Below are 14281 nucleotides of genomic sequence, written 5' to 3'. Positions count from 1 at the left end.
TTTCTTCCAGTATTCACTCGTTAGGTCATGTATAAAAAGTTTTTGACACTTATCCCCTATTAAACTCTCTTTAGCAATACTTTTAAGTATAAACTTTTCGCATAGAGTTTTTCTTCTTAGGTATAGTGGTGGTTCATTACACTCTATACTTAAATTTGACAATGGGGTGCTTATGAGAGCTCCGATAGATAATCGAAGGCATTTATTTGATAACACGTCTACTTTTTTAAGATGAGTTTTGGCTGCCTGATTATAAAATATGCATCCATAATCTAAAATAGATCTTATGTATGATCTGTACATTATTAATGAAATATTGGCATCTGCTCCCCAAGTTATGTGACTTACTGCTCGTAATGCATTATAACCTTTTTCAGCTCTTGTCACAATGTATTCAATATGGTCTTTCCAGCTCAGTTTTCTATCTAATATCATCCCCAAATACTTAATTTTAGGTTGAACTTTGAACTGGACGTTTTGTATTTTTACTAGTTCGGGAAGTTTTTGCTTTCTAGAGAATATGCAAATTTGTGTTTTATTTAAAGATATTGTTAAATTTAAGTGATACAAGTCTTCAAGTAAACAACTGTATACTTTATTTATTATTTTGCAGCCCTTTTCTATCTCGTTTTGGTCTACGTAAATACATATGTCATCTGCAAACTGTAATATTTTACCTTGGGTACTATTTGATATGCTTTTACCTATATCCGAAGTATAAATAGCATATAATATTGGGCTTAGAATACTTCCTTGAGGTATCCCAATGTTTGATATTCTGGGACCTAATAGTTTATTCCCAATTTGGATATACAAGATTCTATTACTGTAAAGTTTATAAATTCTCCAGCATAGTATATCTGGGATTCCTATTTTCTTCATTTGGTGATACAGGCTTACCAGATTAACATTGTCATATGCATTTTCGACGTCTATAAATGTAGCTACAACTGACTTATTAGTAGAAAATGAGTTGTAAACATCTAGTACCAAGTGTGATAAGTTTTCCATTGTTGAACATGATTTTCGGAATCCAAATTGTGTTGGAGAGAGTCGAGAATTTTTCTCCAGCCAAAATTCTAATCTTTGTTTAATCATTCTCTCCAATGTTTTCAAGATACATGACGATAGCGAAATGCCTCTGTATGAATCAGGACAATTTGCGGGTTTGTATTGCTTGAGAATTGGGACTATAATATATTCTTTCCATGAGTTTGGAACTTCCATGCTTGTCCATATGCTGTTTATTATATTTAGTAGTTGTATTTTTCTTTGGATAGGCAAATTATATAGCATACTATAGTGAATACTGTCCTTTCCTCGAGCTGAGTTGTTATTGTTTTTTAAACAATTTTTAAGCTCTTCCAAATTAAATAATTCTGTTAGAAATTTACTGTCTTCAGTGATTGTACTGTTCGTTGTACATGTAATTTCTTCCTCTAGGACCCAAGGTCTGGCAATTTTGTTAAAGAATAGTTCGATCCATTCATTTTCAACTATTGGATTTTTAGGTGGATTATAGGCGTTTTTTAATTTTCTAATCTCACTCCATATTTTACCTATCGGTGTATTTTTGTTCAAACTATTACATACATTTTTCCATGAGGCTCTTTTACTATTTAAAATAATTCTTTTTTTATATGCTTCTGCTTGCTGATATTTTAAGTAATTTTCGTGATTAGATATTCTTTTAAATTGTAAAAAGGCCTCTTTTTGTAGTCTAATAGCCTCCCTACATTCATTATTCCACCATGGTTTATTAAATTTTGCATTGGTCACTTTTCTCTTCTCTGGAATGCTAATTTTACTAGCATCATTTATAGAATCATAAAACATTTGATATTCTTGTTCTGTATTTTGTCCTATATTGTCTTTTTGTTTATTGCTTAACAAGTAAGAGAAAACTGTCCAATCCGCTTTTTTAATATCCCATTTAATTCTATTTCTAATTATATCATTATTATCAAAACAGGTGTTTACATTACTATCATGTGCAAATTCGATAACTACTGGATAATGGTCTGAACCCAGACTCATATTTTCTGTGTGCCAAGAGCATTTATAATAGATATCTCTTGAGCAAATTGTTAGATCTATAGCTGACTTATTTTTATTCATGGACCTCCGAATTAATGTTTCCGAACCGTCATTTAAGAAATTATGTCCACATTCTTCCATAGCTTCAAAAAGATTTATCCCTTCGCGATCAGTTTCATCACATCCCCATATTTTATTATGGCAATTGAAGTCTCCCCCCACTAAAAATGGTTTGTTTAAACTATTAAAGAACCTGACCCACTCATTTTTCGATATACCTAGTTTAGGTTTTGCATATAGAGAATATAGATTTAAAATATTTTGATTTAAAATGACTTGTACTGCAACACACATTACATTATTTATTTTATAAAAATCTAAGTTATTCTGAAAATTTATGTTTTTATTTAATAATATTGCGACCCCTCCAAAACCTTGCGGTCTATCTTCGCGAAATATATTATATCGAGAAAAATTTATGTTTGTGTTTGGTTTCAACCAAGTTTCACTCAATAATATAGCCAAAAATTTATTTTCAAATATATATTTTTCTAAATGTCCCTTATTGTGTATTATCGATCGTGAATTCCACTGTAAGATTTTTTTACTTGTTAGATCCATTTAAAATTTTTTCTAGACTATCTTTAAATTCTTCCATAATTTGTTTATTTTCTGTCGGCAAAAGTTTTTTACCTAATATATTTTTAAAAATTGTTAATATATTTTCACTAAGGTTTTTGTTTGTTGTTTGGTTATTTTGTGTTACCTGTTTGTGATACATTGGAATATTCTTAGGAATTGGTAGAGGCGGATACGCAGAGGTGCTAGGATTGTTTAAAATATTTTCATGTTCTTCCGAATATGGGTAAACCGATTTATTTTGAGTGGCTTCGCTCCATTTTCTTTTTGTTGTTATTGTATATCTATTTCCTGCATTTGATGTTTTTAAGGCTGAGGTATAACTATTACTGTATTTTAATTTTGCTTCTTCAAATGCCATATTTTCGTTTACCATAAGATATTTGATAGCCTTTTGTTTCTCAAACTCAGGACATTTTGCTCGGTCCAGTGCTGAGTGTTTTCCAAAACAGAATAAACAAGTAGGCTCTGTTAACTCACATGCTTCAGATTCATGCTCCTGTCCACATTGTCCGCATCTTTTTTTCCCTCTACATTGACCAGTGACGTGGCCATACCTTAAACAATTTAGGCATTGTATTACTCTCGGTATATAGGTTTCGACTTGATATATCATTCTCTCAATGATAACTTCTTTTGGTATCATTTGTCCTCTAAAAGTCACCACTATCGTACCCGTCTCTATCAGCTCGTTGTTTGATTTTCTTTTCATTCTTTTTACACTTAATACCTTAAAATTACCATATTTACAAACAATAATGTCCTTTAATTCGTTTTCTGAGATACCTTTATCGACCCCTTTAATTACTCCACTTTTTTGTACCATAAAATTAGGAATGTATATGTCATAATCTTTTTCTAATAAATTTTTACTATCAATTAAAATATTTGCGCTTTTATATGAATTACATTCAATTCTAACTTTATTTCTACCAATAACGCTGATGTGAACTATATTATCTCTTACCGTAGGTTCTGCAGAAAGCACAAGACGCGCGGTGGCGATTCGATGTAGACGGCCAATGTGCCCGTTTCGGTTTTGTAAATAGACAAAATACGGTCCTTGGTCTCCTTGTGTATATTTATTTTTAATAGGTTTAATTAGCAACTGGTTTTCATTAGAATTATTGTTATCGCTTACCTGATAAACTGGAAAAAAGTTATTTGATTGTGTTTTTGCTACCTTTTGTACCTGTGAACTTGCATTTTGACTTATTTGTGTTTGTTTTTCCTCCTGATCCAGTTCCATATTATTAATATTTATCGTCCCTCCCCGATCGGGTGGATGTCCTTTGCCAATGGTATTGACTTCCATTTTATTAATTACCGACTCACCAAAACTAATTTTCACCGATCACACACGCAAAAACGAACTGTTCGCTTTGAATGCTAAATCGATACTGAGTGTTTTTGTTGTAAAGTTAAAATCTTCGGAGTTATAGAACAATAATTAAAAATTACGTATTTTTTATGGGAAATAAGCCACAATTTTACTAAAAAATGAATTTATTAACGTTTCGAAGCCCAAATCGGGTTTCGTTGTCAAAATACAAAATACTATTAAAATAAAACAAACATGTTGTTGCTAAGTAAAAAAATTCTTCTAATAATTTATTTGATCTGACTCATTTATATTGGCAATTCAGACGTATATTATACATTTTAAAGTAGAAGACTTGAAAATGATATCGCCAATATTTATGAGTTGCGTTCCTGGGACGACTTTACTAAAAGATAGTTCATTCGATTACATGAAATCAATCCCAACTCAAGAATATCCGTCGCAAAAAAAATCATAGCATGTGATCTGTCTTTAAAAAGACAACCAAATGCAACGATGACAGTAAAATTCTCGCGTTAGAGATTCCATAGTAAATCACGAGGGAAAACCAGGAAAAACCTCGTGATACTATCCCAAATATTACTTAGTGTTCAGCGACCTTAAAACCTCGGGATAAATAAATAAATAAATAAATAATCAGATAGTAAAAAGAGAAAAATCAAAGAAGCGGCTCTAATTATGCTAAATGAAACCAATTGTGTCGCAAATTCCTCGGTAGAATGCAGTAGGATGTGGTTACCCATACTGAAAGAGGAAGTCAATAGAAAGAAAATACCACGATTAGTAAGTCAATAACATATCGAGTTAGTACAAATTTTATATTTTAGTATTACTTATTATATATCTATGTAATATTAATATTATTTATAATTTAAACATATTAAAGTCAGAATTTGGTATTAGTTTTTTGAAGGTAGATTAAATGTAAGACCAAATACTTACGATGTCGGGATAGTATCACGAGGTTTTTTCCTGGTTTTCCCTCGTGATTTACTATGGAATCTCTAACGCGAGAATTTTACTGTCATCGTTGCATTTGGTTGTCTTTTTAAAGACAGATCACATGCTATGATTTTTTTGCGACGGACATTCTTGAGTTGGGATTGATTTCATGTAATCGAATGAACTATCTATTAGTAAAGTCGTCCCAGGAACGCAACTCATAAATATTGGCGATATCATTTTAAAGTCTTCTACTTTAAAATGTATAATATACGTCTGAATTGCCAATATAAATGAGTCAGATTAAATAAATTATTAGAAGAATTTTTTTACTTAGCAACAACATGTTTGTTTCATTTTAATAGTATTTTGTATTTTGACAACGAAACCCGATTTGGGCTTCGAAACGTTAATAAATTCATTTTTTAGTAAAATTGTGGCTTATTTCCCATAAAAAATACGTAATTATAAAAATGCCACAAGGAAATAGCTTCAGAACAACAATAATTAAAAAAACACGATTTTCGGGCGCCATTTTGTTTATAAAAAAAGTAGCACACTATCTGCGGAATTTTTGCATACCCATATTAATAATATATAGTCATAAGCTTCGATTCCAGCAATATAATTGCTGGTAAATAACTTTTCCCAAAAATGGCCTATTCTCCGATAATAATCAGCTCAGACTATAACAAAATTTCATAAAACTCCAGGAGATGACGTACATGACGGGCATCAGGTAGTTCATACAGCATCTTCGCAGGAATATTACTTAGTGTTCAGCGACCTTAAAACCTCGGGATACTAATAAAATTCAATGATTTTCATAAAGAATTTCAATAAAACTCCAAGAGACGACGTGAATACCGGAATACCGAACACCAGGTACCTCGTACAGTTTCGCCGACCTAATATTCGTGTTCAGCGAACTCAAAAACCTCGCGACTTTGAAAATTTAACTCATTTCCATGATTAGTTTACGAGTTGTAAATTTTCATTTTTTGAACACTTTGAGATGCACTTTAAAAAATGCATTTTTCGCCTACAACAATGCAATTTTCAGTTGTCCCTCGTGCCGGTAGGTCAACTTTTTTCCCGAAGCTCTCCTGAATCGAATGCAAACGGCTACATAACGCTCCGCCTTATTTAAAAGAGTTAGAGGTTTAGGCAATTTTGGTGCTTCATGTTCTGGCCTATTTAAAAATTTCGATACCTCAAAAATAGCCCATTTTTAAGGTGGGCGTTAATTTCTTAGAGAAGAAGTGTATAAAGCAATTTAGCTGAATTCAGTCTGTAGTGGTAATGATAATAGAGAGTTTTCTGAACCCTATTTAACTTCGTCCTTAAAATATGCTTATTTTGACATAAATATGCATTCTTATACAGGGTGTCCCGAAAAGATTGGTCATAAATTATACCGCACATTCTGGGGTCAAAAATAGTTCGATTGAACCTAACTTACTCTAGTACAAATGTGCTCATAAAAAAAGTTACAGCCCTTTGAAGTTACAAAATGAAAATCGATTTTTTTCAATATATCGAAAACTATTAGAGATTTTTTATTAAAAACGGACATGTATGATTCTTATGTCAGAAACATCTCAAAACAAAATTATAGTAAAATTTGTCCACACCATAAAAAATTTATGCGGCTTTTGTTCCCTTCAACCCGTCCAAACTTTTGTGTACGTCCCAATTAATCCATTATTGTGATATCATTAGTTAAACACAACGGTTTTAAAACTTTTTTGTCACTCAGTATTTTTTCGATAAGCCAGTTTTTATCGAGATGCGGCTTCTTTTTTAATATATTTACATAAAAACTTTCTGTGGGTTTTGCTCTTTTAAACCCCCCAAATATTTGTGTACGTTCCAATTAAACTATTATTGTGGTACCATTAGTTAAACACAGTGTTTTTAAAACTTTTTTGTTTCATAGTATTTTTTTGCTAAGTCACCTTTTATCGAGATGTGGCTTCTTTTTCAAAATATACATAAAAATGTAAATTATAAATAAATTTTCAGATTACTAACAGGTCTCTATAATCGTATTTAACCATATACAAATATGTGGTAGATTCGACAAATATTCAAAATATCTCGATAAACACTAGCTTATCGAAAAAGTACTAAGAGGCAAAACAATTTTAAAAACATTCTGTTTAACTAATGGTAACACAATATTAATTTAATTCGAACGTACACAAAAGTTTGGGCAGGTTTAAGGCAGCGGTGCGCAACCCTGGGGTCGCGAACTCTCTTTATGGGGTCGTCAAAAAAGTAAAAAAGTCAACAAGGTCCTGCACTTATCGAATTTTATTAAGGTTTATGCGTAAAATATAACCTCTCTTTAATTACACAATTACACAATGTCCTTAAAATTGTCCTTTCGGTCATTTTTGAAAAACTTAATGACTTAAATCAATCGTTGCAAGGGAAGAGAACAAATGTATTGATTTTGGCTAACAAAATAAAAGCTTTTTGTGGGAAAACAAGTTTGTGTATAGACGAAATCGGTGCTGAAAACTACGAGATGTTTGCATTCTTGGAGAAATTTTCTGAAGAAATCAGTATAAAGCTCGAAGAAGAAATTAAAACCAAAATCATCATGCATCTTACAAGCATTAAGCAAGACTTGGTAATACGATTCCCAGATACGTCGCACGGCGACCATTGGATAATTAATCCATTCACTTTTGATCTTAACACTGTGAAGATGAACTTAAAAGAAAAGGAGCAACTGATCGATTTATTGTCCGATGAAAGCCTTCGATCTATTTTCAAAGTTCTGTATAATGATGGAAAAGGAATATCCACTGTTATACAAAACATCTCTGCTGAAATTGCTGCCATTTGCATCTACGTACGTGTGCGAGAGAGCTTTCTCCACATTGACTGCTATAAAAACAAAATATCGCTCCAGACTTAACGTAGAACCTGATTTGAGTGTGTCTCTTTCTGATAATATATCACCAAGAATTAATATACTGACTGCAAGTGTGCAAGCACAAAGTTCACATTAGTTTATTGTTGTTGTGAAGCTATTTCCTTGTGGCATTTTTATGATTAATTATTTATATGGGAAATAAGCCACAATTAAAATGAAAAAAATAATTTTATTAACGTTTCGACGCCCAAATCTGGTGCCGTTGTCAAAATACAAAATATAACTCTGATTTTGTATTTTGTTATATTTATATCACAGATATATTTTGTATTTTGACAACGGCACCCGATTTGGGCGTCGAAACGTTAATAAAATTATTTTTTTCATTTTAATTGTGGCTTATTTCCCATATAAATAATTAATCACATTAGTTTTTAAACTTACGTATATTTATGTACCTATTTTTTTTTAATAAAATGTTAAAATAATTGCTTGTCTCATTTAATGCCATCATAAATATTATATTAAACGCATAGTTTGCTCTAATATTACTTTCCAAAATAAATAAACTATTCAACATAATTTACGAAATAACAACAGCTAAGTACAACATGGAGGATAATTGAAGTTTACTTTAATTTTGTCCTGAACCAACCTTTGCACTTGTTAATTTTGTGATTATTTTCTGGGGTCGCACATAATTATTTTTTTAATTTTGGGGTCGCAATATCAAAAAGATTGCGGACCGCTGGTTTAAGGGAACAAAACCCCCATAAAATTTTTATGGGGTGCACAAATTTCACTTTAATTTTTTTTAAGATACTGCTGCTATAAGAATGCCACGTGTCCATTTTCAATAAAAAATCTTTAAGAGTTTTCGATATATGAAAAAAAAATCGATTTTCATTTTGTAACTTCAAAGGGCTATAACTTTTTTTGTGTGCAATATTGTATAGATGTAAGTCAGGTTCAATCAACCTATTTTTGACCCCAGAATCTGTGGTATAATTTATGACCAATCTTTTCGGGACACCCTGTATATCAAAAGTGTCAAAATAAAGGATTTTTTTTTATATGACGACGGTTTCGATATACATAATATCATATTACGACGTTAATAAATAAAAAGGACAAATAAAGTTTTTATTTCTTTTAACTAGGGATAAGATATTATAAAGTGGTTTTAATATTTAATATTGTTTGGATATTATCCAGAAACGACGAATGTTAATCTTCTAGCACTAAATATTGGTTAGCAACTAAAAAAATTAAATTATTGGTTATATTTTAGTAACATACATTCTAATACATAATTTTCTTTAAAGTTTGTAACTATAAAAGTGAGGATTAATAACAGTTTGGACCATTAGTTTTCGAATATTTATACAAAATGGATATTCCTATTATACACATAGCTTTCAAGCTTATGAAACTTTGTGGAACCGAACCAAGAGCTAAACGTTCATGGACTGGAAAAATACGGTGTTTGTTCAATATTCTATGTAGCCTTGGAATGATATATCTTGGCGCTTTGGTGTTTTTCTTAGAGAAGGATTTAACATTTGTAAAAATAACAGGTGCTATAGACACTATAGGTTTAATGAGCCACGTAAGTTTTTTATCATTATTCTTAACCATTAAACGCCCAACCTTATTTATGTTCCATGCATGCCCAAGGGTGGGTACACAATGCCCACCTCAAAAATAGCTAATACATATATTTATAGACAGGTGTTACAAATGCTAGAAATGGATTAAATTTAACAATCTTATGCTTAGTAAACACAACATTTCAAAAATATTAATATAAACGATGTACAAACCTCCAACAAAATTACGATGTACATCAAAATTAAAATACCAGTAAAAGTTAGTAATTCAGATTAGTCCGATTTTCTCCACATTTTTCCTTTCAGCCTCCTCATTAATGTGGCGGATGATTATGTCGATTATGTAATTATATATGTCAATAAATATGTGGATTATGTTCCAGCCAACGAGAAATTATATAGAAACCTTTAGTAACAAGGTTGTCAACTAGTCAACTAGTTGCCTGTCAGCTCTTGTAACATAATGACCTAACCCAGATAGCACAATTACGTTTTATGGACATCCAATGGACGTACATCTGTGTACATTGGAACGTCCAATGGACGTCCCGCTAAGGTACAATGGACATCCGATGGACGTCCAACGAATGTCCAGAGTTCACAAAATTGGACATTGTACATTGTACGTTGTATTGGAGCTTTCAGTGTACACCTTATGTACATTCAATGTACGTCTTATGGACATTTGTAGGGCACTTTTCAGAAAGCAATCTAGTATCCATAATTTTGTGAATACATAGCAAAAAGCCTTTATAGGAAATAGTTCCTTATAATACTAAACTTATATTTAAAAATATTACACAAAAGACCTTTTTTATTTCTTTTTACTATAACTTCATTATAATATATACTTTATTATAGGAACTAGGAACTTCATTAATGCACGACTGCACTTGCACGATAAACAGAAAACACAAATATATCACAGGATGTATTTTCATAAAGACGAGATTCAGATAATGACGCCCTAGGAAGCATGCACATTAAAAGAGGTTTAATCTCTGTTCTGTTTCTGTTCCAAACTATTTTTAGAGTCAGTACCGTTGTTGTATAATACAAGCGCGTTTGCCATTCTGTGAATTATCATAAATAAACCATCCTTCAGTATTCCACAACAATTAATAGCGATAATCCCCTAAAAGTACCTGATATAGGTACTACCTTTCACGATCGATAGAGCGAAGAGCGACAACGTTGTCAAGAAGATTCTCATTTAGTTTGTATTGGGACTTATATAATAGTCGCGTTTTGTGTAAAATATCCATGGACCACAAATGGATGTCCAATGTACGTTGAAATCAAACGTCCAATGGACGTCCCGTAATGTACGTACATAGTACGTCCAGTTTTGGTCCATGGACGTTTGGACTTTAAATGTACGTTATATGGACGTACATCGGACGTTGTGTGCTATATGGGAATTTGTTACCTTTGACCCACTTACAACGTGTGGGAGTCATATGTTATCCTAGGGCCGTATCCTTAGGGATTATATCCATCCTTTGGAATTTGCTATGTTAGCATTTTGATGTGACTTTTAGTCCATTTTTGAAAGGCTTTGACCTTCGTATTTTTTGGTTGGCTCACCATGTTCTTGCAACACTGATGATGCTCTTTTTAGAGCTAAAACGTTTTGTTCGATGTTTGTAGCCCTATAGAGCTTTTTAAAATAATATACCTTTTACCAAGACCAAAATTTTTTATTAAATTTTACTTACTATGCAAAAGTTAGATCAGTAGACAATAACAATAAGTATGTTCGCGGAGACAGTCCCCGACTAGTCCACGACAAAATAGCATGCGTACTTTATTTCCACATATTATATTTATTTAAGGTATTATCGTTGATTGATAAATATACCAGTATAATAATAGTTTATAATTAATTAATAATATTAATTAATAGTAAAAATACCTTGTATATTTATCTATCAATGGTATAATTTATATTATTTTTTATACAAACGTGTCAAAATGTAATTTCTAGTACTCCATAGGAGCCTTAAAAATGTCACTTCAAAGCACTGGGTGCTTTAAAATTTTTAAGGCACTGCAGTTAAAGGTAAAGTGCAGTTGAAGTTACACGATAAAAATTGATTTTTTCCGATATATCGAGAACTATTAGAAATTTTTTAATGAAAATGGACACGTGGCATTCTTATGGCAGGAACATTTTAAAAATAAATTATCGTTAAATTTGTGCACCCCATAAAAATTTTATGCGGGTTTTGTTCCCTTAAACCCCCCAGACTTTTTTGTACGTTCCAATTAAATTATTATTGTGGTACCCTTATTTAAACACAATCTTTTTAAAAAATTTTTCCCTCCTAGTATTTTTTCGATAAAGCAGTTTTAATCGAGATGCGGCGTCTTTTTTACTATGTTTACATAAAAATTTTATGGGGTTCGGTGCCTTTAAACCCCCCAAATGTTTGTGTACGTTCCCATTAAACTATTATTGCGGTACCATTAGTTAAACAGGATGTTTTTAAAACTTTTTTGCCTCTTAGAATTTTTCCGATGAGGCACCTTTTATGGAGATGTGGCTTCTTTTCTAATATGGTTCAAAATATACCTCAAACGGTAATTTATAAAAAAAATTTCATATTACCAGGTCTCTACAATCGTACGTAACAGTATACAAATATGTAGTGGATTTGACAAATATTCAAAATATCTCGATAAAAACTAGCTTTTCCAAAAAGTACTGAGAAATAAAAAAAGAGTAAAAAATATTGTGTTTAACTAATGGTACCACAACGATAATTTAATTGGAACGTGCAAAAAAGTTTTAGGGGGTTTAAGGGAACAAAACCCCATAAAATTTTTATGGGGTGCGAAAATTTAACTATAATTTATTTTTAAAATGTCCCTGCCATATGAATACCACGTGTCCATTTTCATTAAAAAATTTCTAATAGTTTTCGATATATCGGAAAAAATCGATTTTTATCTTGTAACTTCAAAGGGCTATAACTTGTTTTGTATGCTCATTTGGACTAAGGTAAGTTAGGTTCAATCGAACTATTTTTGATCCCAGAATATGTGATTTAATTTATGACCTGCATTTTTGTTACACCCTGTATATGTAGGAGGTCATCAGTATGATATAGCCAAACAGGGGCAATGCAACTAATTTGTGGCTGTAATATTAAAAGACCCTCAGGATTCGAGAGCAACAACTAACACATCCACGGAGGAAGTAAAATGTCAAATTTTGAAAGCAAACGTCAAAATATTTATATGTCATTTACTAACATTAATATTAATAGTACAATTTGCGCAATTTGAAAAAGGTTTTTTAAAAGGTTTTTTATACGTATTAAGCTTTTTTAAAAGGTATTATATACGTATTAAAAGTACATTTTTAAAGCACTCATGTGAAACCTTCACATGCGTGCCTTAAAATTGTACTTTTAACACTTATATCATAATAGTTATTTATGTATCAAGGGCGTAAAACAGGCGTTTAAGGCCCATAAACGCTGTTTACGCACGAAATACATACAAATTATTATGCACGACTGTTTTAATGATCATTTATTAATAAAGATACAAAATTTCTTGCACGATCGTCTTATATTAGTGATTATTTTTTATTGCTTCTTTTTCTTTCCACTTTTTGCGAGTAATTTATTATAAATACCGTTTCAAAAGCTGCATGAATTTTATAGCTCAATTTATTAAAACTCATCCTGTATAACAATTCACCGAATCATTTGTTTTGGTTAGTTAATAACAAATGTCATATTGAAAGAAATATGTTTAAGAAATAATAATAATAATAATATGATAGAACAGTAATCTCTATAGCTATGTTCGCGTTACCCTAGCAACAAAGTAAATAAGTCAAGAATAGTCTTCTTCTTAATGTGCCTATCCGTGACGAATGTTGGCGATCATCATGGCAATCTTCACCTTATCTGCAGCAACGCGGAAAAGCTGCACAGATGTTGTGTTGAAACAGGTTCTGAAGTTTTTTAACCAGGAAGTTTTTCTTCTTCCTGGACCTCGCTTTCCAAATATTTTTCCTTGTAGGATGGCTTGTAGGAGGGCATATCTAGATTCATTTCGCATAATGTGTCCAAAGTATTCCAACTTTCGAGATTTGATGGTGGTTAATATTTCTCGGTTCTTCCCCATTCTTCTAAGGACCTCCTCATTTGTAACCCTATCAGTCCATGGGATTTTAAGAATTCTCCGATCTAGCCACATCTCAAATGCTTCCAACTTTCAGCACATATCCTCGTTCAAGGTTCATGATTCAACACCATAAAAAAGGACAGAGAAGACGTAACATCTCAGAATTCTTACTTTTATACCAAGGGAAAGGTTTTGGCTCTTGACAAAGGCCCCCATACGGTTGAAGATTGATCTAGATTTTCCGATGCGCGCTCTTATTTCTTGGTTATTGGTCCATTCTTCATTTATTATGGTGCCGAGGTAGTTGTAGTGCCTCACTCTTTCTACAGGGGTTTGGTTGATATATAGTTGACCTTCTGTTATCTTTTTCTTGCTGACGATCATAAGCTTTGTTTTCTTTACGTTTATATTGAGTCCATATTGCTGACTGTACTACGTGATTTTGTCCATGAGTACTTGTAGGTCTTCTAGGTTGTCTGCAAATACTATGGTGTCATCTGCATACCTGATATTATTTAGCCGGTACCCGTTTAGTAGAATACCTTTTTCAGTTTCGTGCAAAGCTTCGATAAATATTCTTTCATAGTAAAGATTGAAAAGTAGGGGGGACAAAATGCAGCCTTGCCTGGGTCTCGGTGAATTCGTAACTATTTTAATCCCCATCCTAATTACAGGCCAACT

General features: G+C 31.9%; 1 protein-coding gene across 1 annotated transcript in view; it reads left to right on the top strand.

Moving 5' to 3' along the window:
* The first annotated feature begins 9242 nt into the window (after positions 1–9242).
* Positions 9243–14281, top strand: part of LOC126889622 (uncharacterized) — a 41838-nt gene continuing 36799 nt past the window's right edge. Inside the window, exon 1 of the mRNA XM_050658096.1 lies at positions 9243–9456. Within this exon, the coding sequence (XP_050514053.1) occupies positions 9274–9456 (183 nt within the window). The 5' untranslated portion in view covers positions 9243–9273. The remainder of the gene's footprint in view (positions 9457–14281) is intronic.

This window comes from Diabrotica virgifera, chromosome 8 (genome assembly GCF_917563875.1).
Source record: "Diabrotica virgifera virgifera chromosome 8, PGI_DIABVI_V3a".
Lineage (NCBI taxonomy): Eukaryota > Metazoa > Arthropoda > Insecta > Coleoptera > Chrysomelidae > Diabrotica > Diabrotica virgifera.
Note: the sequence above shows the minus strand (reverse complement) of the source record. Positions and strands in the feature narration are given on the sequence as shown.